The sequence below is a fragment of the Takifugu flavidus genome, chromosome 6, assembly GCF_003711565.1.
Source record: "Takifugu flavidus isolate HTHZ2018 chromosome 6, ASM371156v2, whole genome shotgun sequence".
Classification (NCBI taxonomy): Eukaryota; Metazoa; Chordata; class Actinopteri; order Tetraodontiformes; family Tetraodontidae; genus Takifugu; species Takifugu flavidus.
The window spans coordinates 2642191-2666057 of NC_079525.1; the positions used below are offsets into that span (position 1 = coordinate 2642191).

Below are 23867 nucleotides of genomic sequence, written 5' to 3' on the forward strand. Positions count from 1 at the left end.
AGGAAACAGAGGGAGGAGGTGTAGAGGAAACAGAGGGAGGAGGTGTAGATGAAACAGAGGGAGGAGGTGTAGAGGAAACAGAGGGAGGAGGTGAAGAGCAAACAGAGGGAGGTGGAAAGGAAACAGAGGGAGGTGGAGAGGAAACAGAGGGAGGAGGTGGAGAGGAAACAGAGGGAGGAGGTGTAGATGAAACAGAGGGAGGAGGTGTAGAGGAAACAGGGAGGTGGAGAGGAAACAGAGGAGGAGGTGTAGAGGAAACAGAGGGAGGACGTGAAGAGGAAACAAAGGGAGGTGTAGAGGAAACAGGGAGGTGGAGAGGAAACAGAGGAGGAGGTGAAGAGGAAACAAAGGGAGGTGTAGAGGAAACAGGGAGGTGGAGAGGAAACAGAGGAGGAGGTGTAGATGAAACAGAGGGAGGAGGTGTAGAGGAAACAGGGAGGTGGAGAGGAAACAGAGGAGGAGGTGTAGAGGAAAAAGAGGGAGGAGGTGAAGAGGAAACTGAGGGAGGTGAAGAAAGTTCAGTTTTGTGTGAGACTTTATTCTTCTTAGTTTTTTGGGGGCAGCATCTTGAAACAAGGTAAAACCTCTGTGTTGAAACTCAAGAGCAGACGAGGATACAGCAGGTCAACACACCTCTTTAGTGTGAGGTTCATGTTTATTCAGCACAGCTCTCTCAGTAAAGCTGCAGTTTGTAATAAACCATATTTTCCGCGTCCTCCCAGTCCTCGCACATGTTAATCAGCAGCTTTGCACTGAAATGAATTCAGTATTTTAAGCCAAATTTCTTCACGCAGCTCGGTCTGAATAGCAATGGCCAGCAAAAAGATCAACAAACACTTAGAAGATGTCTTTTCCTGCTAACTGAATCCAAAAGATTATTTTGTTCATAAGTGAATATTAACCTCCGAAGGTGAAAATGGCTTCTGGTGCGAATACAGATATTTGTTGCCTTGTTTAACCTTGAGGTTTTTCATTATTTTCAAGCAAGAAGCAGCGTGTTGGGTGAAAACGTGCGAATGTGTTTGGCATTTCTGACGCGTGTTCTCCGTCCTGCAGACGTGGATGAGTGTGCGACGGGGATAGCGGTGTGTCCCAGGTTCCGGAAGTGCGTCAACACCTTCGGCAGCTACATCTGCAAGTGTCACGAAGGCTTTGACCTGCAGTACATCAATGGGAAATACCAGTGCTTAGGTACCGCCGCCCGCAGTTTTATCCCACTGTTCCAGAACGTTACAGAGATAAATAAGGGAAACACCAGTTTAACATGGCTTTAAAAATAAATACATAAATAAAAGTTGTCTTATCTGCTGTATTCGGAGCACTCAAAGCCAGAAGTAAAAATTTCCAAAAAACATCTGTGCTAAAAAAGCAGTTTTTGCTCAAGCCCATATTAGCGGCCTATGCTAATATGCTAACATTGCACCGAAAATATTTGACAAGGAAAACAGTTGCAGCAAAATGCAGCTAACAGAACATCATTACCACATGGGCCAATTTCAGTAGTCGCCCAACTATATTTATTATATAGCTGATCAGGATGTTACAAATGCATTTAAAATTAGACTCATTAGGCTATATAGAACAGTAGGTAGCGGCTGTCTCATGAAATAGAATTATTTATGCAGCTCTTTTGCATTTGTAAAACACTCCAGAGCTGAAGAACAAAGAAAATACATAATAAATGATAAATTGAAACCTTTGGAATTTAAATGGGATAATGAGCTCTCTTCTAAACTGCTGAAGAGCTAAAGTCTGCTCATGGTAGGGCTAAAGTTAGTTTCAGAAGAATAATGCATAGTGTGTAGACTTTAAGGACATCAACTTTAAACCTCTTGCCTGCTGCCACACCCCTGCATCCTTTCTCCTGCTCAGAAATTGCGTGTCGCTGAGTTTCCATTATGTTTCAGATGTGGACGAGTGCTCTTCAGGCCGGAGCCACTGCAGCGGCTACGCCACCTGCTACAACACGGCAGGCTCATACAAGTGCAAATGCAGGGACGGCTTCAGGGGGATGGGCCACGACTGCAAACGTAAGGACCCCACGGACAAAAACCCGAGCCTCTGCTCTGCACTTGTGCAAGTGGGAACAGGGCCTCACCCTTTTTGTTTTCTTTTCCTACTTTAGCTTTTAAAAAAAAAAAAAGTCGGAAAACAGGAGTGAGGGAGGAGGAACAGCTTTCCAGGCAGAGAAGCCGAAATTCCTTTCTTTGTAGGGGCTGTCAATCAAAACCTATCACTCTGCTGCCTCATCACGTCAGCCTTGACTCAATTTTTGACATCTGTCCAGGTCAATCAAGGAAAACGGAAGAGTCAAATGTGAAATATGACAGTTTCCCGCAGCTTTGCCGGCTGATCCTCAGTTCATTAGTCCGCGACGCTGCATTTTTCTTTTTTTTAGAGCCGTTCAGTTGACACAAGGTCATTCATTCTCCACAGTTATTTAAGCATCTAACTGACACGACTGGCGTAACATCCACAGAGCAGAGGGGAAGCCTGCGGCGTGGCGCACTGCAAATGCTTCACCCTGTCACCTGCCCCCGGGGGTGTGAGCCATGAGTGCGCCGGGAGTCGACTTTCAATATCCTATTTGTGTGTCACATATCAAAGTTGCCTGCAACCTGAGAAGGCAATAACTGAGGTCCGACCACTTGGCTTTGTCCGCTCCCATTCCTCACTCAGGAACAACCCCACCACTTGGTCCACCCCCCCCTCGCAAATGACGGATGTGAGCAGCAATGAGGCAGGAGAAGGGCAAGCGTTTTGGAATCGGGAGACGCCTGTGTGATCTCCAGCTTTGGGGGCACAAAGAATTATCCATCAAGTGAACAGAGCCCTAAACCACGCACCATAGACAGCAACGACCTCCAACTCCACATAAGAAATAGTCTGAACGTGTGTGTGTGTGTGTGTGTGGGGGGGGGTCTCTCTTTGCGTTTGTGAAACCTGCACATCTGGAAAGCTGTTCCTGTCTTTAATGAACGATTCAATAACCAAACGCCAACTTTGCCATGTGCTGGACAGTAAACGCTCATATGTCTATCTACATTCTCCCATTTCAGCCATTCCGAAGGTGATCATTGACGTTCCGAGACCGGAAAAAATTCCCCCAAACCACCACAACCACATCCCCGATAGGGACGAGAAGAGAACCACCACCACTCTCCGCCCCCCCATTACACAGAAGAGAGTTTTCCCTGTTATTCCCAAATCAACAACTGCCATGATGACTACAGCCTCCAAGATGACTACAACCAAAGCAACTACAACTACCAAACTAACTACAACCGCCAAGATGACCACCATGCCCACACCAACGACCAAAGCACCTCCTCCCACTGTGAGAGTCACCCCTCCCACACGCAGGCCAGAAGTTCTGACCTGGAAGCCATTTGTTCCAACCAAGAAGCCGCCAGCGCCCACTCGCAAGCCCTATATCCCCCCGCCGCCCCCACCTCCGGTCACGCCAGTGGACAACACCATCCAGAAGGAGGTGACCAAACAGAGAGGCGATGTCCACAGTAAGAACTATTAACGTGTTTCTCTTTATTTCATTCTTGGAACATTTAGAGGGAGTTATTGTGCATTAGCTCCAGGCTTGTTGCTTTTCAACAGCATGAAGGAGATTTCGCAGCCAATTCTGCGAATCATAATAAGCTTTTGTTCTTCGAAAGTAATGTGGGGAATTGGGGATTTACATTCTGCCGGGTAGACTTCCAAAAGCACCTTCCATTTACAGCGGTTTCACATTTAAAATAAAAGACATGAGTAGCTGGTCGGGCCTCTGATGTTTAGCTCAAATGGGTCCTGAGGCCAATCGGGGTAACACAAGGTTTGTCCTTTGTTGTTCAGCTCGGTAGTTTTAGCTACAGCAGTTCATTGTAATGGCTCAGAGATGCAGTGAAACATATTTTGAAACATATTTTCTTCAATGTAACAGGTTCTGTTGCCGTGACATCCAACTACCTGCTTAGCTTGCCAACAAAAACCGTTGCCTGTCCAATTATCAGCACATGTTAAAAATGTTAAAATTCCAATTTTTTTTCAATTCCAAGATGAAAAATCCCTTTGATCAAGGTGGGGAGCCTAAAGCCAGGCTGCACTTTACGCATTACCGAGCTAATTTGTGTCAAATTAGGGTTTTGGGGACAGGTTTAGTCTGTCCTCTGTTTCCACCATGAGAGAAGAGATGTAAAGGAAGCCACCAGACTGTTTTCAGCGGTAGTTAAATTTAACGACATCCCTCAAAGTCAGGAAGACAATAGCCCCCCTCACGTATTTGCTGAGTGGGTAAACCTCTTTGTTTACATTGGGGTCAACGACTGTGGTATATTTAACCAATTCATCCTTGTCAACTGAACACACACACACACATGGACATATATGTATAATGTTAGCAAAATCTGTAAAATCTGCATACTTAATATACATAATACACATGTAATATCATACATGGCAGGAACTTTAGTTGTTTTTCTGTGTTGCCACTGCAAAGTTTGACCTTTCTGGCAGCATACACTTTTATAGGTTAAAATTCCCCGCGCGCTCTTGTAATCGTAAAATAAGCCGGTATCAACGCTGACATTAAGCTGCCCGGCCGAGAAGCGACGGAGGAGGTAGAGTACAGTACCTGATTTGCCAGATGGCGTCACATAATTGGAAAAAGGAAAGAGAAGTTTACGCGAACACCTGTCTGGCCTGCTCGGGGAAGACATCAATCTAATAGTTCACACCACACGGGGAACTTGTGCTCTCTCCACAGATGGTTCGGCCGAGATAAGACAGGTAGGAGAGACGCTGCTGGGAGTTTTTTTTTTTTTTAAATAGTGATGAAGAAATAGGAATCCTATGATGAGAGTCTTAGGGCATGAAGAGCACCTTGACAGCAGGTGTGCAGTTTTATTTGATTTTCAAGGCCTGTTGTGAAAACCAGTTTAAGAGCTCTGAGGATTTTTCTGCCTTAAATTGGATCAGCAGATTCTTACCGCTCAGTGTATCAAGCGTAAATCTTCAATGAGAAGCTTGGGTAGCCATTAGCATAGAGGAGCAGGTATACAGGTGGTTCACTGCACCTGTAAAGCTGGCACCTCAGGATGGAACTCAGTCCTGATATTTAGATATTAGAAAAAGGTTATTATACAGCCAGAACCATGTTGTTACACTGTACCATGCTGTTTGGTGTCTTCGCCCAGACACATGTGAATAGTGAGTGTGAGGATGAAGAGAACGATGAAGATAGAAAGATAGAAATAAAATGTCTTGCATGTCTAGATCTGTTCAAACGTGGCTCGGTAATTTTAATAACAATAAACCTTGCTATTGGACAGCCAGACAGGCCATTTTCAAAATAAATTCAAACCCGGTGACTCTGAAACTGGCTCCAGGCCATTTTAAAGTCATGTACTTGCATATACTCCTTATCACCAAACTGATCGGTGATCAGCACTTGGACAAGGTGAGAATGTCTCTCCGGGTTTGTTGACCCAATAGCAGTTTAACTACAGCACAAAACCTGAGTCGGCCTTTACGGTCAGCTGTCCCAGGAGATGGTATCATAGCAGAGAAGCAGAGAAAATGGTGGCTCCCATTCTGCCTTTACTGCAGCTACTATTAACCCCACCACTGCAGAGGTGCCACGAGCCAAAAGTGTTACCATCAATAGGAGAATTCAATGATTTTAACTGCTATTCTGGATTTTACAAGCCCCCAGGCTGGTTTTAGAAACCGTAAAAACAATCCATAATTGGGAGAAAAATACAGTATTAGTGCTGTTTAATGAGGCCTAATGAGACCCTGACTCAAGTCAGGCTTCACAGTCTGACCTTAAAATAAGCAAAACAACTTTAAAGTGCTGCTCAAATCCAGTCCTCGAGGGCTGAGTCCAGCCGGGATTTCCTTCCTACCAGGTAGATGGGACAGAAAACCGGGCTGGACCCTCAAGGACTGGATTTGGGCACCCCTGATTTATATTGGAAATTCTGACTGTGGATGAAGAATTTCAGGATATTATGATTCCAAGTGGGAAACCAGGAGAAGATTACCTAAATGTTCTATATTGAAATAACAAAATTCTAAATTCGACTCTGTTAGTCATGTGCGTCACCCAGCCGTACACATGGGAGCTTCCTCATCTTTTAAAAGCAGGGTCTGACAGACGACCCGGACCCCTTGTCTCAGTCTGGCAGCTGGTTGTGACCCAGCGCGGGGACGGGCACGGTCGGTACTCCGGCTGACTGAACTTTGAAGTCCGTGGGGGGGGCTGACAGTTCAAGTGCAGGTTAGAGCGCATTCATGGCACGGGGGCAAGAATCCATCCAGGATATCCACCCAGGGGTGGCCGCTGGCTCGCCGGTGCAACTTCAGTTTTATTTCTAAAGCTTGATATCAGCTTTCATTATTCCGTCTCCTGGCGGTGACACTTGCTGTCGCTCATCTGCAAATGCTCCGGACAGATTTTAAAAAGTGGACGAGTCTATTTTTGTAACAGAGCGACTATCCTACTGTACAGTCTAGTCTAACTTTGCCAACTCCACTTGACCTTTAATGAGACAGCTTGACTTATAGGATTTCAGACAGCGTGACCCCCACTGGGGAGGGAACGAGGCTATTTAGGGACTGGCTGTTCGCTTGTATGCGTGTGAATATATCAACGCTCCTATATAGCAGCAACAGTTGCCCACACATTGCGTCAGATGAACCATTGCCCTTTTCCTCAGAATAATTCATATTTAAGTTCAGGTGGTTCCCCGGGTCTCTGGAGTACAATTATGGGTTTTTCCTGCAGAGCTGCTCGCTAAACCGTGACATTGATGCCTCCTTGCGGACTCATAACACAAAGCCAAACAGTGGCCACCAGCCGGCGCGCCGCTGAAATGTAATATAGGCATTAATCCTGTAGCTAAACAAGTGTCTTTCACCTCGCTCCCCAGTCCCACGGAACCACGACCGCAACACCGTCCTCGACATCGACTTTGACATTGAGCTCGGAAACACGGCGGACGAAGCCAAGGATGATCCAGGTAAGGCTCAGGTTGTCACGAACGAGCCGCCTCTTCTGTCCACGTGAGGGAAAGAGGCGCTCGGCTCTACAGCCGAGGCGGAGACGCCAGTGGTGGACCCACTTTTGGGTCACGGACCCGTTCTGGATGGGTCTCAGATAGCTGGTCAAAAAAGCAAATAATATTTAATGCGCATTGAATGTTGGACATGTCTTTAATTTTGAAAAAGAACTTATTTTGAAGGGCACATGCGTCCGCCTCGGCGCTCTCATGGACACTGTCGTGTGATTGACGGGGCGGCTCACAGCCTGACTGGAGCCAGGCTTTTCCCACTTTCACATTGTTTGCTGTTTCAGTGATTGAGGATTCGACGGCGCTCCGGAACTCTTCTCTTAATGAGTGTACACTAGCGCTGCTGCTGTTTCCCTGTGTCCTGTCACATTTGCTGGATCTGATCCACTGCTCTATGCAAATGAACGCGCCTAATGATTCAGTTCCACCGTTATTTTTTGTGCGCAATCTTTCATTCGCTGTACCAAGAGAGGCGGCTTTTTCATTGGCTCAGAAAATGAACTGTGAAGTGTCTTGCAAAAAAACAAAAAAACAGATTTCAGGAACAAATGATGGATGTTGTTCTCATCTCCTGAACCAATTTGCGCAAGAAAGCTCGAATGATGCCACGACTGTTTTTTCCCGCTTTCCCTTAATGTTGCTGCCGAGGCATCAAGAAGTTTTATTATGATGTATTATATGCACGCGCATGTAAATGCGCATTTAGATCAGCGCCTGCAAATCGGGTTTGATCTTTTATGAGTACTTCTGCTACTTCTGCTTGGAAGTTCTGCAGCCTTCTTTCAAATGAACACGACAGTTCTTCAGAAGTGACCAGAAATGTCTTCCGTTGTGCCTCCGTGTCCTCGTAAAGAGTCTTATTTGGTCCTTTTTCTCTACATTTGTGCACCTTCTCCTCTGAATAGTGTCTTTTTTCCCCTCTTTAGAGTCGGGGTATCTGAGCTGCTCCTTTGATGACGGCCTCTGTGGTTGGATCAGGGACAAAGACGGAGACGTGCACTGGGAGACGACACCCGATCCATCAGGTAACTGGAGGAACGTATGTTTGTTTCAGGGATATGAAGAGAAAAAGAGCATTAATAATATTACACAAATGCACACACACACACACACACACACAGACTCTCTCATATTTCTGTCTTACATAGACTGTAAAGGAATTCATAGCTTCCTAACCTTAACCATCCCTACGTCAAACCACATCTTAACACTCAATTTAAACCAAAATGCCCCCACTTTGCAACAATGTCCTCACTTTGCTCAAAGAATGGGCACTTTGCTACTTACTAGCAAATACAACACTCTCTCTCACACACACACACACACACACACACACACACACACACACACACACACACAGTCTGAGCACTTGTACTCAATTACAGGTCTAGATGAAATGACTTTAGGGGAAGTGGCTTGTCGCGTCTGCAGATTAGAGCTCTGCGCTACAAAGCCATGCAAATGAGAAGTGGATTACACGACCGCTCTCTACCTTTGACTTACATCATACGGGAACACGACACTGTTTTTCTTGGGGTTCAGTCGAGGAGAAAACGTGATGAATTATGTCGAGGAGATCAAGCAGAGGTAGCGTGGAGACTAAACACCGCAGCATACTGGCCCGGTTTAGCTGACGCTAACTACATCTGGCTGCTCCTGCCAGCTGGCTCCGTCTCGCAGGCACCAGCTTGTTTCCAGACGTTCTCACACTCAGACTCACTTGAACCGGGTCTGACCAAAGACAACTAAAATGCTGCTTGGATCACTTCTCCCAGTTTGGTTGGTGATGTCAGAAAAGCAGCAGCTTTAATTCTGTGTGAGCATCATTTGAACAAAAAATATGTTCAATTTGTATATGTTAGATGGACAACAGCTCCATATTTATATCACACCCCCGCCATATCTACTAGATAAACAACATACATCACAATTAATAGCTTATCTAGAGGCACTTTAGATTTTTATGTGGCCGAACATGAGTAGGTCCCAATTGTTTTTTATCTGGGGCACTATAAACTTCCGCTAACAGTCAGAAATAAATCATTTTAATGTGCTCTGACACCACCAACCTGCCAAAAGGTGGAGTGTTAAGTATCGGTGTGCTGCAGGTATTTTACCATTATGTTGTTATAGGGGAAATAAATGAGTGTCATTCCTCATAGAATTTAAAAGACTTCATCATCTGAAGTCGAGCAAGTGGAATATTTCGGGGGGATGTTGGTAGATTGTCTAAAAATCTATTTGAAATCCCAGTGTAGTTTCCAGAAATACTGAAAAATCTATTTGTGTCCCAGCAGGAGTTTTGAACTGTGGTGTGGAGGGCAGGTGTCGAGCTCCTGCCGCCTGTGTCCTCGCTGAACTTTAAACCGCTTGATTACGGTTATTTTTCCAATAATCGATCGCTATTTTCGACCTCAACAGGTGGACGATACCTCACCATCCCTGAGGTGAGCAACAAAAGGACGGGGCGAGGGGCTCAGCTGGTCCTCCCGCTCACGCAGCCCTGGAACGACGGCAATCTGTGCCTGTCGTTCCGACACAAGCTGGCAGGCCACCACGTGGGCATGCTGCAAGTGTTTGTGAAGAAAGGAAAGCAGGACAGTCCGGCAGTGTGGGGACGGACGGGCGGGAACGGCTGGAGGCACACCCAAATCACGCTGTGGGGGACGGGACTGGAAAGTGTGAGTGTGACAAGAGGTTTTAAATCACAGGGCAGTTTCAGGTGGTGCAATTGACACTGGTTGTGCACCTTCCTGCTGTTCCCCAGGTGATCCTGAAGGGGGAGCGCAGGCGAGGCAGAGTCGGCGAGATGGCCGTGGACGACATCACCCTGAGGAAAGGCAGCTGCACCGAGGAGCACAATCTGAGGAGACTCTAACATCAGACTAGGGCAAAAGCGAAAGAGGGAGAATCATCTCAAGGAGAAGTGACTCTGTCGTGAAAACCCCTCACTTTGCCTGGCCAGTCACTGACATGCAGCCCACCCCCGCGTCCCACGACTGCCACCGCCAATATCCACAAACGCAGAATGGCGGGCTCTGGTGAGTGTCAGCGAGTAGGGGCGTCCCAGAAGCACGCCACCATTTCTGAGCCTCCGTCGCCTTGTTAATCAAAAAATCTGCACGTAGATCGTTGCCCGACAACCGTCCAGCAACGTGAGGTCCACATTCGCATCCACGTTAATTATCACATTAATCATTACGCCTACCGTTGATGTTCATTAGCTAAACATCAGAGCAGGAACATGTTTTTATTTGAAGCTTGGAAAAAAAACACTCCGTTGTCAGTTGTTGTGTATTATTGTTTTACAGTTTGGGTGTCAGTACTGGGCCCTCTGAATGCTGATGCAAATGCAACTAAACTTTCACTTCATCTCGACCAAACCCTTCAGTCGCCCCTGTGTGCATAAGAAACGCAGCGTGTCTAGACGTTGACTTCCAGAAAACGAGTAGGTAGGAGGGAAATAAACATGACAATTACCGTAATTTAAAAATCAAACTCTGATTTCCCCCCACCCCACGCTGTGACTCTTTTTGTTCCTACAAGCTGCCATGAAATCATTTTAGGCCACAACAACCACAAAACGCTGCACCCTGCAGAGCCTGATCATTATTTATATATATATATATATATATATATATATATATATATATATATATATATATATATGGGACATCATCAGAGAGTGAGGAAAAATCTCAGAGGTTGAAAATTGCGGGGTACCAACCATGTCATTGTGTGACCAAGCTGCGTAAAACTACGTCGGAATTTCACTTTTTTCCCTCTTTTTGTGCCAAGTGAAAGTGCCCAGATGTGCATTCGTCCTCTCACAGATCCTTCAGCACCTTTTCTATCCGGAAGCACCAAAATATATTTAAACTCAAATTTTCAGATACTTGAAAGGTGTCAAACAGAATCAGTACATTATTATTATTGTTGATAATTTTGTTTCTTCGGCACTTGCAAATCTTACATTTATCTCTATAATACAGGATGCGCTTTGTTATATTAAGTGCAGTTTGTTATAATGTTGATACCGACAACTTTTTAGGCTTTCACAGATTGTACTATTGTAAATGTAGTTGTGTGTACATACTCCAAAAAGCTACATGTGTTTTTTCTTGCGTTCTTGGTTCAAGGCCTAGCTTACGAGTGGGTTTTCTAGTGGTCGCTACTTCAGTGTTTCATGGATGTATCCAGAAGTGTGTGTTAAAGGTGCACAAAAAAAAGTGTGTTTATGTTTTAAGCTATAACGCTCTGTCTGTAATTTTGGAAATGCATAGCCGCGTGTCATACTGCGTTAATGAAGGGCATTGGCTGTGGGGGGGGGGGGGGGTGGGGGGGGCAGGTTTTCTGTAAGCATGGGTGCACTTGCCATATTCGGATCAATTCAGAGCGGAGTGTAAATAAATGACGTTTTGCTTGATATGTTTTGAACCAATGCCTGATTTCTCCATTACGTCGACGTTCACGTCAGCCGTCGGTGAGCTGTCAGTGACTTTTTTAAAGGAATAGTTCACTCAAAATGGAACACAGTAGCAGCCACTGTTTATTTCAGTTTAATTGGATTTGGCTGTGGCTATTTACTCAGAAATCCAATTTTCTTTTTCAATTCTGGGGGTGGTCCCTTTAGTCATTTTTCACGGATTTCATTTAAACTTTTCATTATGTAAATGACTTTAGAAAAATATGGGGGAAAAAAACAAACAAACAACTGTTTATTAAGGAATCCCCTAAAGACAGGACAACTTCACCAACTTGCTTTTAATTACTATCTTAACAACAACAGAATATGGTTTAAACCCAATCACCAAAATTCTCTTATCATCTGGTTAAATGGTTTCAAACAACTGCTCAAAGTGACAATTTAAAGCAGGATTTTTTTTTCTTTTAAAGCATGTTAATGTACTTCCCACAGTACTGGCCAATTCAAACATCAGCGGTTTAATTTAATTTTAAACCAGGAGTAAAACACTTTTTTGAGGGGGTAGTTTATGTTGTAATGTAGCGTTCTGTACTTACTGCAGAAATGGACTCTTTTTAAAACTTAGGGGTAAAAAATGCATTAATTTTGCATTAAAAATGTAAAAAAAGGGAGTCAAACAAACGGCATTTCAATGAACTGCTGCTGTTGCGCCTGAAAAGTCTGCATGAAAAGTCTGCATAACTTGAATGTATGAAAGTACATCGAGCTTGCTGAGAAAGTCTGAGCAAACTTAAGTCATGTGACTGAATCTGAGGATGTAGGATTATTGGTCAAGTGGAAGAAATGGCATTTTTCAGTAGCCAACCCTAACCTTAATCTTAACCCTAACCCTAAACTACCTGTAACTCTAACCTCAACCTTAAAAACCGGGCCTAATTCACAAACAGTCCTTTGACATTGCGTGGGCTCCAAGCTACAAAAATGTCCTCATTTGTATGTCCTCCCCCTTTGTATTTTGAGTATTTTGATGCTTAATATGTAGCAAAGAAACACACACACACACACACACACACACACACACACACAGGATCCACCTTTGTGCACTTAAATGCTGCACTTTTTTATATAATCATATTAAAGCATGCTGAACATTTGTCAAATAATAGCAGGCATTAACAGGAAATGAGGTCTGAACAAAATTAAACAAATGGGTTTGAGCGACTTTTATAAATGCACTCAGTTTCCATGGATACAGAGCAACCCTTGAACCTGCATGGAAGGTTTATCCCAATCTGGTGTGATGTACATTCAGACCTCTGGCTAATGATTTTCTCCTTTCTTCTCTCTTTATATCCCACCCAAACTCACCAAATGGTCTTTGTCAGCTCCTTCATCCCAGCTGGACTGAAACTCCATATGAATAACCAGATTTATTTCCACCAGAGGCAGCTCACAAAGGTCAAAAAGGTCTAAACTAGTCCTTCTATTATAACTGAAGCGATAACTGAAATTCTGGCTGTTTACCAGTTATCTGCTCCTCTTCCTCTTCTGTTGCAAAGGTGAAAGAAAAAAATCTCTTCCCTTTAACAGATAGCAATATTGAACAGTTTAGATGAAATATAGCATGAATAGTCAGTCTTAGTGTCCTGGAGCAACCTGCAGGGTGGACTTTTTTCAGTCAGAAACCTTTGCTACAGCTATTGGCCCAGTCTGAGCAGATGCTTTCACAGGAAAAAAATGGGACTTAATGTTGAGAGGTTTAAGAGACGACGGAGGTCTCGGTTGTCGTGTCCTCTGGACAGTAGTCAGGGCTGAAGACCAGGTTTCTGGTTGGCAGGAAGAAGCTAAAAGCTCTTTAGTCGTGGGACAATGATGAAAGCAGAGCTGATGGTGGATGAAATGAGAGTTAAAGCACAGGTGGACAGAACTGTGCACGAGCTGAAAATGGACATTCCGGTAAACCTTCTTCTCATAGCGAGGAGGCCCACACCTCTGTGACCCCCCACAGAGAAGGGTTGGGTCCACTGGGCAGTAATTAGCAGCTGGGGTCAGCTCACCCAGCATACGAGGAGAGGGAGAGCGCCCCATGGGTTCAAAAAGGTCACACTAATGAATGACACTAGGCAGAAAAGGTTTGACTACTGGTTACCTTAAAAGGTGGATAGATTCACGTTATCCCCATAATATTTAAATAGGATCAACACAACTTCTCGTGACATGGCAACTTAAAATTATGTTGTAAAAAACACAATAATAGTTGAATTGTCACTTACACGCCGTCCATTCGATGGCAACTTCACATTGACCTTAACAGAACCCGAGAACATGGAGCAGATGAAAATTACCATGGCGACAACCTGAGCATTTCCTCGGGAAGAATAATGAGCCCTTTCCCCAAAGTCGCTCCAGAGGGAGCATTTGAAGGCTCCGGTTGTTGAAAATGCATCTATTTTATAATTTATTATAGAAATGTGTCTATTTTCATTGCTCGGCTTCCCTCGTCATATCGGAACCTTCCCACAACATCGGATGGAGCAGAACTCGTTTAAATTCTCCACCACCGTTAGAAATCTTCCCTTTTCACCTTTTTTGACCGACGTCTTTCTGGAGCTCTGGGGTCACAAATGTGGTTCAAAGCAATCCAGTCTGACAATCCCACCCTCTAAAAACCCCGTCTGCAGCAGGAACAGTAACAAATCTAACGAAAGTCCAAGGAACACGATTCATGTTAACGAAAGACATTTCTTAAATTATGAATTTGTCACTTTGACCAAGAGAAGACACTAATGACACATCCCAGAAGAATTATTATCACACTTTGATCCCTCTTTCAGTGCAAACAGATCCCGAGAAGGCAGCTGATGCTCTACTTTATGCATGCGCCTTGACTGAATTATTCATTTTACCACATGTGGGTTATTACTCAAAGCTTGTTGCTGCAGGACCAGTTGCAGCCTCCAGGGAGCTTTAGGTTGCTGAGGTCAGTGTTTATACCCTCTGCAGACGCCGCTGACAGTCAAGTATGCTAATCAAACAGAATTTGGGAGTAGTTTACAGAGCAGGTTGTTGTGTTTCTTCCTTACTGTCGTGTGTGAGACTTTGCTCTCTTTGTTGATGGATGGTGGGTGTGATGTGCTGAGCTGAAGGAAAAGGGTGTGTTGATAATGCCAGCCCTTAAAAAAAAAATAAATAAAAAAAAAGTTGATGTATCCTTTTCCAAATTCATCTCTTTTCCCCAGGCCAGAAATAAGATTTAGCAAATAGATCCTGAAAGGATGACATTAAAAGCAACTCAATGATGCAAGAGGGCAAAAGGTCTGAAACACAGGCAGTGTGCTCGTATCTTAAAAATAATTCAAATAAACTGGAAATTGATGCTAATCCTCGAGACGAAAAAGGGTAGTGAAGCCAAAATGGGGCTAATGTTTGGTTTCTGATATTCAGAACAAGCAGCTGAGCCACAAGAATAGACAGGGTGCAGGTCCAGGCTGTCCAATTTTATTTAAATAGCACAAAAGACAAACACAAAGAGATAGATAAGCACAATTCCGCCATTGCTCTCATTTAAATACAATTCTGAATCCAGGCCTCGGTTCCAGGACCTTCAGATGGCCACGCTGTTCTCGATGTCTCCTGGATCCATGTACGTGTACGGTATTTCCAGGTCCACGTTTCTGGCTTTAATCTCAGCACTTAGTTGTCGAAGTTCAGCCTGAAAGTCCTTGATGAACGTGAAGGGGATCTCCTCACTGAAATGCTCCTCTGGGTACTGGCCGAGAGAGACCTGAAGAGATCATTTGGTTTCTTATGTCAGCGAGGGAGGGGCTGGCTGGGAGATGGTAGCAACATGAAGCTAGATGGACTTACAAAGTCTGTGGACCGCTTGCTCAGCAGCCATATGGTAGCCATTCCCTGGACCGTTGCGTTGACATCAGGCAGGGTTTTCAGCATGGTGGCCTCGCTCGTGGTCCCCTTTGTGGTTGGCGGGGGAAGTTGCAGAGTGATGGGATTGTTGGGCATCCAACCTCCGTAGTCATACTATTAAACAGTAAAAGGCAATTGTGAAAGGTTCCGCTTGCGTGTTTCTTTCGCTGAAAGCAAAATGTTTCAGCATTGTAACGGATTGCCACGTGTGGTTGTAACGTTGCGGCGAAAGTGATTTACGAAAAAGCGGCAGTTGCGCAACATGACTGTTGATCTGTGTCAGTCAGGAATTCACGTGGAGCGAGAAGCCAAACGCTTTTTAAAAGGTTACCTGCCCGCTGTTGACAGCTGAGTGCTGCGCCGAGCACGTGAACATGACCATGGTGACAAACTTCACCACCTCTGCGACGGTGCTGAAGCTCTGTGGAATTCCTGTCAAAATTGGACAAAGGGCGCATTCTTTATTTAGGAAAAAAAGGAAATCAAAGATCGTATGAGAGACAGCAGCCTTCAGTTCACCTGTGTCCTTCTGAGAGAGGAACCCGTGCTCGTAAATGTCCTGAATCCACTTCTGCAGCTCTGAATCTTGCTTGAGCTTCAAGTCATTCTTGTAGTAGAAGCTCAGCACTCCCTGCACAAACCTTTGACAAATGAAGAAAAATCATTTTATTAGCAGCCTAAAACACAACCTACGAAGGATGTGGCTCCATTTGTGCTGTGACAGTTCAGAGAAAGTGATCGTGAGAAGTTCCTCCCACAGTTTTGAGCTGCAAGACTCCATCTTTCATTATTCTACCTGCTTCACCTAAACTAGAAAGATGGAGATTCTCAAATTTGTTGAAGTATTTTAATTGCTTTTCATTGTAGGGAAGCAGCAAATCTGCTTAATGGGAAATAGTATTTTCACCTGTTGATGATGGACCAGAGTCTGAGCCCATCATCTCTGTAGTAGAAGTTCGGCACAGACTCCAGCCCACGTTCGGAGATGTTGTCCGGTAAACAGAGGGAGCTGTAGGTCACTGAGGACAGTGACTTCTTCAGGAATGTGATCATTCCCTCTCCACCAGTGGCAGAAAACTAAGAGTTAAACACAGTGAGTGTGCCATGAATTGTCCGTTCTACTGCACAAAAGCAGGTGTGTTGCATTTTTCCTACCTCCGTGAACACTCCTGTCTCAGCTATCAGGAGACGGCGAGCTAGGTAGTTGATTTGCAGAGTGTAGCGAGTGTGAGGGATCAGAAGCTTTAAGAAACAGTTCACACAGTCAGCAATTATTACCACAGCGATCAGCCGTTCAAACCCTCCTCCCAGTTACCTTGTACAGAGGATGCACCATGGGCACGTTGCGCAGCAGTGAAACCGCGAAGACCTCCGCCAGCAGGTGAGTGCGCAGCAGGTGAGCGTTGAGCTGATGTTCGGAGAACTCCGCGCTCCGGACAAAGATCTTGGCCGTCAGCCAGTCGTACTCGGAGTCGCTGGGGAAGAAGATGGGATTGTCTCCTGCTGGGATCTGCTTGAGCTGCACGAGAAGGGCGGTGAAGTGGCTCAGGCCATCGGGTTAAGCGTCCTCACAAATGTTGAAGGAATCCAAATTCGGATTTCCTTGGATTAGCCACCGCGCTAGGTTGCCTTGTTACCCGTGTGTTTGCATCCAGCTGAACTACTCTATATTGTGGTCATCTCACCTGAATTGCGATCGGCATCAGCTTGTCATCTGGAGTTTTGTGCAACAGCACAAGCGGCGCCATCAGGTACTGCTGCTTCCCATTGATGGTGTTTGCTTTGATGCCATCCAGGCTCTTGTAGTCACAAAGGAATATGTTGCCTTTCTGTGGGAAGCCGATGTGGAACGCTATGAGTGTCAGTGGATGCACTGAACTGCCAGCTTTCAGATCTATCAAAAGGTCAGTCACCTGCATTTCTTCCTCCAGTCTGAACTGGCCACCGCTGAAGACCATCTCATCGGTGACAGGAAGGTTTCCAGGCAGCACTGAGCAGCGCCGGATCATCGTGGGATTCACGGCGTTCAGGAACTGGTAGCCAAAGAAAGAGTCCTCCTTCCAGTGGTCCTGAACATACTCTGGGCAGAGGGTGGCACTTTGAATCACCGAGCCCACCAAAAGCATCGGTTCAACATCACGCTTCATCAGGAAATTACCTGATATCTCAGTTTTTTTGCAGCAAAACACCCGATCGATGCTGTCGATATCGGGCCAGTTCTCCTTGCAGTCGTCCAGACCCTTCAGCTGCAGCTCAGTCAGTCTAGATTCAAAACAGAGCAGTAATAATGATCATCCACCTAGGATGCATGAGAAGGCCCTGAACCTACCACAATTCACTGCAGAATTAATAAACACTCGTTTACAGAGAAAACACTCAGCATTCCTTTCAGTAGAGGTCAATGCTCTCACCCAGCAGCGGCAGTAAAATAGAACTCTGTAGTCTTGGTGAAGGAGAAGCGGACCTCAGCAGGCAGGGAAAGGGGGCCGTCAGCCTTCATGATGTGGGGAATTCCCTCTGCATACACATCCCAGCTGGAAGAAAAGAGCAAACTGGTTAACATATCTGCTGAAAGGCAGAATTGGTTGCGTTAAAGGACGAACACGGGTTCTCACCGATAGTCTTCCTCCCTTTCCTTCAGCTCCCGCTCTCGACTGGGCCTCCCCAGAGGGTGGGTGTCTTCAAAGACTCTCAGGGCTTGAGTGAAGAGTGAAGTGAAAGTTTAAAAAGCATGAAAATGAGCACAATTGGCCCCTTTTGCCTCGTATTCTTCTGCCTCGAATCTAAAAAAAAGAATCCCCAAACCTGTTCCCTCTCTGAAGCGGTGCACTCGGTTGTCATCGATCCAGTAGTAGATGGGGAAGACATAGACGTCACCTTCGGGGGATTTGACCTCGACTTTGGAAGGGAACCACGAGTCTTCAGGAAATATCGGGAGGCCCTGCTTGTCAAGCTCTATCAGCACCAGCTTCCCGATGGACTCGGAGCAGTGGACTGTAAATTTAGACACCTAAAGATAAAATGAGGAGAGGCCCTTTTAAAGAACATGATGGGGGCTTCCTTTCTGGGCTGTGGTGGGCAGAGCACATCCTCGCATTTGAGCCAGGTTGTTCACAAGAGAAATCTGAGACTTACCATTCCCTTCATGAAAGCTGCAGCACCTTTGAAGCTGACGAGCCACTCGCGCTCGCTCTCTCCGTCCTCGCCCACCAGCTTGATGAAGACATTGTTGAAAGTGGTGGCGGCCACGATGTCGGCAGTGGACACGGTCACGTCATAGGAAAGCATATGTCACTGCGGAAGGATCCTGGTAAAATGGTGAAAACAAAGCCAAAGTAGAGTAAAGGAATTCCGTTTTGCTGGGATGTTTGCAAAATGGGAGAACTGACTTCCCCCCTACCTCTGTTAATTAGGCTACAGGGCCTGCTGCCCTGCTTATATAGGATATAAGCGTAATTTCAGGACTATAAGGCGCACCTAAAACACTGAGATTTTCTCAAAAATGGACGGTGCGCCTTATAATATGGAGCGCCTTGTGTGTGGACTGAGTTCCAAAATCTGCTGTGCGTCTTTGGTGGGTTCACTACGGTAAACGCTCCGCCAATCGATTAGCGGCACACCTACGCATAAGGATCCCCTAAAATGGCGCCGGTCAAGCGAGACGCGTATGAATGAGGCTTACTTTAAACTGCAGGCCATCGAATATGCGGCTGAAAATGGCAATCGAGCAATCTTAGTGTTTTCGCTTTATGAGGCGGCGGCATCTCTCCATACGCGCGAGGACAACTGTTGCGCAGCGGCTGCCCGCGGACTACCAGGAGAGGGCGGCCATCTTCCCTAACCCTAACCAGGAGAGGGCGGCCATCTTCCGCACCTACTGCCGCGACAAGATAACCGCGCCCAGCCACATCACCAACATGGAAGAGATCCCTCTGACTTTTACCATCCCTTTGACCCACAAAGTGGAGAAAAGGGGACCGGCACAGTGGCGATACGCACAACGGGGCACGAGAAGTCGTCGTTCACGGTTCTCGGTTGCCACGGAAACGGACAGAGCGCTGGGTGACGGAAGGCGAACACTCCTTCACAACGACTATGAGGCAGCGGCGGGCAGGTTATGCCACCATATGCGGGTGGATTGTAGACACATGGGCTATGATACCGTCTTCATGTATTGGAAGAGCTTTCACAAAATCAACGCTGAACCGGAACCGGTCGGCGAGTCCGATTCAGATGATTAAGAAGAGGAATTTGGGACATTGGACATTGAAATAGCGCAGCTTTTTAATTCAGATACAGAAGATGAAAACTTTGGTTTTGTGGCGGAAGAATGAATTTTGTTCAATAAATGTGTCGAAACTCACTGTTTTACTTCCGTTGATATTTTTTACTGTGTGTTTCAGCATGCGCCTAATAATACGGTGCGCATTATGTATGTTTTAAATACAGAAATAGCACCATAACTGAGACTGACAAAATGGGGCTAATGTTTGGTTTTTGATATTCAGAACAAGCAGCTGAGCCACAAGAATAGACAGGGTGCAGGTCCAGGCTTGTTTCCAGGCTGTCCAATTTTATTTAAATAGCACAAAAGACAAACACAAAGAGATAGATAAGCACAATTCCTCCGTTGCTCTCATTTAAATACAATTCTGAATCCAGGCCTCGGTTCCAGGACCTTCAGATGGCCACGCTGTTCTCGATGTCTCCTGGATCCATGTACGTGTACGGTATTTCCAGGTCCACGTTTCTGGCTTTAATCTCAGCACGTAGTTGTCGAAGTTCAGCCTGAAAGTCCTTGATGAACGTGAAGGGGATCTCCTCACTGAAATGCTCCTCTGGGTACTGGCCGAGAGAGACCTGAAGAGATCATTTGGTTTCTTATGTCAGCGAGGGAGGGGCTGGCTGGGAGATGGTAGCAACATGAAGCTAGATGGACTTACAAAGTCTGTGGACTGCTTGCTCAGCAGCCACATGGTAGCCATTCCCTGGACCGTTGCGTTGACATCAGGCAGGGTTTTCAGCATGGTGGCCTCGCTCGTGGTCCCCTTTGTGGTTGGCGGGGGAAGTTGCAGAGTGATGGGATTGTTGGGCATCCAACCTCCGTAGTCGTACTATTAAACAGTAAAAGGCAATTGTGAAAGGTTCCGCTTGCGTGTTTCTTTCGCTGAAAGCAAAATGTTTCAGCATTGTAACGGATTGCCACGTGTGGTTGTAACGTTGCGGCGAAAGTGATTTACGAAAAAGCGGCAGTTGCGCAACATGACTGTTGATCTGTGTCAGTCAGGAATTCACGTGGAGCGAGAAGCCAAACGCTTTTTAAAAGGTTACCTGCCCGCCGTTGACAGCCGAGTGCTGCGCCGAGCACGTGAACATGACCATGGTGACAAACTTCACCACCTCCGCGACGGTGCTGAAGCTCTGTGGAATTCCTGTCAAAATTGGACAAAGGGCGCATTCTTTATTTAGGAAAAAAAGGAAATCAAAGCTCGTATGAGAGACAGCAGCCTTCAGTTCACCTGTGTCCTTCTGAGAGAGGAACCCGTGCTCGTAAATGTCCTGAATCCACTTCTGCAGCTCTGAATCTTGCTTGACCTCCAAGTCATTCTTGTAGTAGAAGCTCAGCACTCCCTGCACAAACCTTTGACAAATGAAGAAAAATCATTTTATTAGCAGCCTAAAACACAACCTACGAAGGATGTGGCTCCATTTGTGCTGTGACAGTTCAGAGAAAGTGATCGTGAGAAGTTCCTCCCACAGTTTTGAGCTGCAAAACTCCATCTTTCATTATTCTACCTGCTTCACCTGCACTAGAAAGATGGAGATTCTCAAAGTATTTTAATTGCTTTTCATTGTAGGGAAGCAGCAAATCTGCTTAATGGGAAATAGTATTTTCACCTGTTGATGATGGACCAGAGTCTGAGCCCATCATCTCTGTAGTAGAAGTTCGGCACAGACTCCAGCCCACGTTCGGAGATGTTGTCCGGTAAACAGAGGGAGCTGTAGGTCACTGAGGACAGTGACTTCTTCAGGAATGTGATCATTCCCTCTCCACCAGTGGCAGAAAACTAAGAGTTAAACACAGTGAGTGTGCCATAAATTCTCCGTCCTACTGCACAAAAGCGGGTGTGTTGCATTTTTCCTACCTCCGTGAACACTCCTGTCTCAGCTATCAGGCGACGGCGAGCTAGGTAGTTGATTTGCAGAGTGTAGCGAGTGTGAGGGATCAGAAGCTTTGAGAAACAGTTCACACAGTTAGCAATTATTACCACAGCGATCAGTTCAAACCCTCCTCCCAGTTACCTTGTACAGAGGATGCACCATGGGCACGTTGCGCAGCAGCGAAACCGCGAAGACCTCCGCCAGCAGGTGAGTGCGCAGCAGGTGAGCGTTGAGCTGATGTTCGGAGAACTCCGCGCTCCGGACAAAGATCTTGGCCGTCAGCCAGTCGTACTCGGAGTCGCTGGGGAAGAAGATGGGATTGTCTCCTGCTGGGATCTGCTTGAGCTGCACGAGAAGGGCGATGAAGTGGCTCAGGCCATCGGGTTAAGCGTCCTCACAAATGTTGAAGGAATCCAAATTCGGATTTCCTTGGATTAGCCACCGCGCTAGGTTGCCTTGTTACCTGTGTGTTTGCATCCAGCTGAACTACTCTATATTGTGGTCATCTCACCTGAATTGCGATCGGCATCAGCTTGTCATCTGGAGTTTTGTGCAACAGCACAAGCGGAGCCATCAGGTACTGCTGCTTCCCATTGATGGTGTTTGCTTTGATGCCATCCAGGCTCTTGTAGTCACAAAGGAATATGTTGCCTTTCTGTGGGAAGCCGATGTGGAACGCTATGAGTGTCAGTGGATGCACTGAACTGCCAGCTTTCAGATCTATCAAAGGTCAGTCACCTGCATTTCTTCCTCCAGTCTGAACTGGCCACCGCTGAAGACCATCTCATCGGTGACAGGAAGGTTTCCAGGAAGCACTGAGCAGCGCCGGATCATCGTGGGATTCACGGCGTTCAGGAACTGGTAGCCAAAGAAAGAGTCCTCCTTCCAGTGGTCCTGAACATACTCTGGGCAGAGGGTGGCACTTTGAATCACCGAGCCCACCAAAAGCATCGGTTCAACATCACGCTTCATCAGGAAATTACCTGATATCTCAGTTTTTTTGCAACAAAACACCCGATCGATGCTGTCGATATCGGGCCAGTTCTCCTCGCAGTCGTCCAGACCCTTCAGCTGCAGCTCAGTCAGTCTAGATTCAAAACAGCAGTAATAATGATCATCCACCTAGGATGCATGAGAAGGCCCTGAACCTACCACAATTCACTGCAGAATTAATAAACACTCGTTTACAGAGAAAACACAGAGGTCAATGCTCTCACCCAGCAGCGGCAGTAAAAAAGAACTCTGTAGTCTTGGTGAAGGAGAAGCGGACCTCAGCAGGCAGGGAAAGAGGGGCCATCAGCCTTCATGATGTGGGGAATTCCCTCTGCATACACATCCCAGCTGGAAGAAAAGAGCAAACTGGTTAACATATCTGCTGAAAGGCAGAATGTGGTTGCGTTAAAGGACGAACACGGGTTCTCACCGATAGTCTTCCTCCCTTTCCTTCAGCTCCCGCTTTCGACTGTGCTTCCCCAGAGGGTGGGTGTCTTCAAAGACTCTCAGGGCTTGAGTGAAGAGTGAAGTGAAAGTTTAAAAAGCATGAAAATGAGCACAATTGGCCCCTTTTGCCTCGTATCTAAAAAAAAAAAAAGAATCCCCAAACCTGTTCCCTCTCTGAAGCGGTGCACTTGGTTGTCATCGATCCAGTAGTAGATGGGGAAGACATAGACGTCACCTTCGGGGGATTTGACCTCGACTTTGGAAGGGAACCACGAGTCTTCAGGAAATATCGGGAGGCCCTGCTTGTCAAGCTCTATCAGCACCAGCTTCCCGATGGACTCGGAGCAGCGGACTGTAAATTTAGACACCTAAAGATAAAATGAGGAGAGGCCCTTTTAAAGAACATGATGGGGGCTTCCTTTCTGGCCTGTGGTGGCAGAGCACATCCTCGCATTTGAGCCAGGTTGTTCACAAGAGAAATCTGAGACTTACCATTCCCTTCATGAAAGCTGCAGCACCTTTGAAGTTGACGAGCCACTTGCGCTCGCTCTCTCCGTCCTCGCCCACCAGCTTGATGAAGACATTGTTGAAAGTGGTGGCGGCCACGATGTCGGCAGTGGACACGGTCACGTCATAGGAAAGCATATTTCACTGCGGAAGGATCCTGGTAAAATGGTGAAAACAAAGCCAAAGTAGAGTAAAGGAATTCCGTTTTGCTGGGATGTTTGCAAAATGGGAGAACTGACTTTCCCCCTACCTCTGTTACTTAGGCTACAGGACCTGCTGCCCTGCTTATATAGCTCTGCAGGAGTGTCTCCGGCTGGCATTGATTAGCTCCAGTGACGAAA

The 23867-nt window shown here is 46.1% G+C and overlaps 3 protein-coding genes across 7 annotated transcripts in view; 1 reads left to right on the forward strand and 2 right to left on the reverse strand.

The window, feature by feature from the left end:
* npnta (nephronectin a) overlaps nucleotides 1-11495 on the forward strand; it is a 35953-nt gene extending 24458 nt beyond the window's left edge. For all 4 annotated transcript variants that reach the window (XM_057034671.1, XM_057034674.1, XM_057034672.1 and 1 more), the window contains 7 exons: nucleotides 1057-1191; nucleotides 1908-2030; nucleotides 3060-3518; nucleotides 6927-7016; nucleotides 7994-8092; nucleotides 9489-9748; nucleotides 9835-11495. In XM_057034671.1, coding sequence (XP_056890651.1) covers nucleotides 1057-1191; nucleotides 1908-2030; nucleotides 3060-3518; nucleotides 6927-7016; nucleotides 7994-8092; nucleotides 9489-9748; nucleotides 9835-9945 — 1277 coding nt within the window. In that variant the 3' untranslated portion in view covers nucleotides 9946-11495. The remainder of the gene's footprint in view (nucleotides 1-1056; nucleotides 1192-1907; nucleotides 2031-3059; nucleotides 3519-6926; nucleotides 7017-7993; nucleotides 8093-9488; nucleotides 9749-9834) is intronic.
* Nucleotides 11496-14969: 3474 nt separating this feature from the next.
* LOC130527197 (hydroperoxide isomerase ALOXE3-like) lies at nucleotides 14970-18819 on the reverse strand. 2 transcript variants are annotated; one of them, XM_057035435.1, is made up of 14 exons: nucleotides 18553-18812; nucleotides 18223-18427; nucleotides 18033-18114; nucleotides 17829-17951; nucleotides 17576-17679; nucleotides 17331-17497; nucleotides 17103-17246; nucleotides 16733-16936; nucleotides 16573-16659; nucleotides 16325-16494; nucleotides 15937-16058; nucleotides 15749-15849; nucleotides 15361-15531; nucleotides 14970-15277 (listed from the first exon to the last, which is right to left on the reverse strand). In XM_057035435.1, the coding sequence occupies exons 1-14, from the start codon at nucleotides 18703-18705 to the stop codon at nucleotides 15098-15100; spliced, it is 2013 nt and encodes a 670-aa protein (XP_056891415.1). In that variant the 5' UTR covers nucleotides 18706-18812; the 3' UTR covers nucleotides 14970-15097. The 2 variants fall into 2 exon arrangements, with proteins under 2 accessions (XP_056891415.1, XP_056891414.1); XM_057035434.1 differs by having other exon boundaries at nucleotides 17331-17679; nucleotides 18553-18819.
* Nucleotides 18820-19957: 1138 nt separating this feature from the next.
* Nucleotides 19958-23797, reverse strand: LOC130527198 (hydroperoxide isomerase ALOXE3-like). The gene is given in 15 exon segments (XM_057035436.1): nucleotides 19958-20277; nucleotides 20361-20531; nucleotides 20749-20849; nucleotides 20937-21058; nucleotides 21316-21485; nucleotides 21564-21650; nucleotides 21721-21924; nucleotides 22091-22234; nucleotides 22318-22484; nucleotides 22563-22666; nucleotides 22797-22870; nucleotides 22872-22920; nucleotides 23003-23084; nucleotides 23183-23387; nucleotides 23512-23797. Coding segments are annotated over 15 exon segments (2013 nt in total). The 5' UTR covers nucleotides 23665-23797; the 3' UTR covers nucleotides 19958-20097.
* Between the last annotated feature and the right edge of the window lie 70 nt (nucleotides 23798-23867).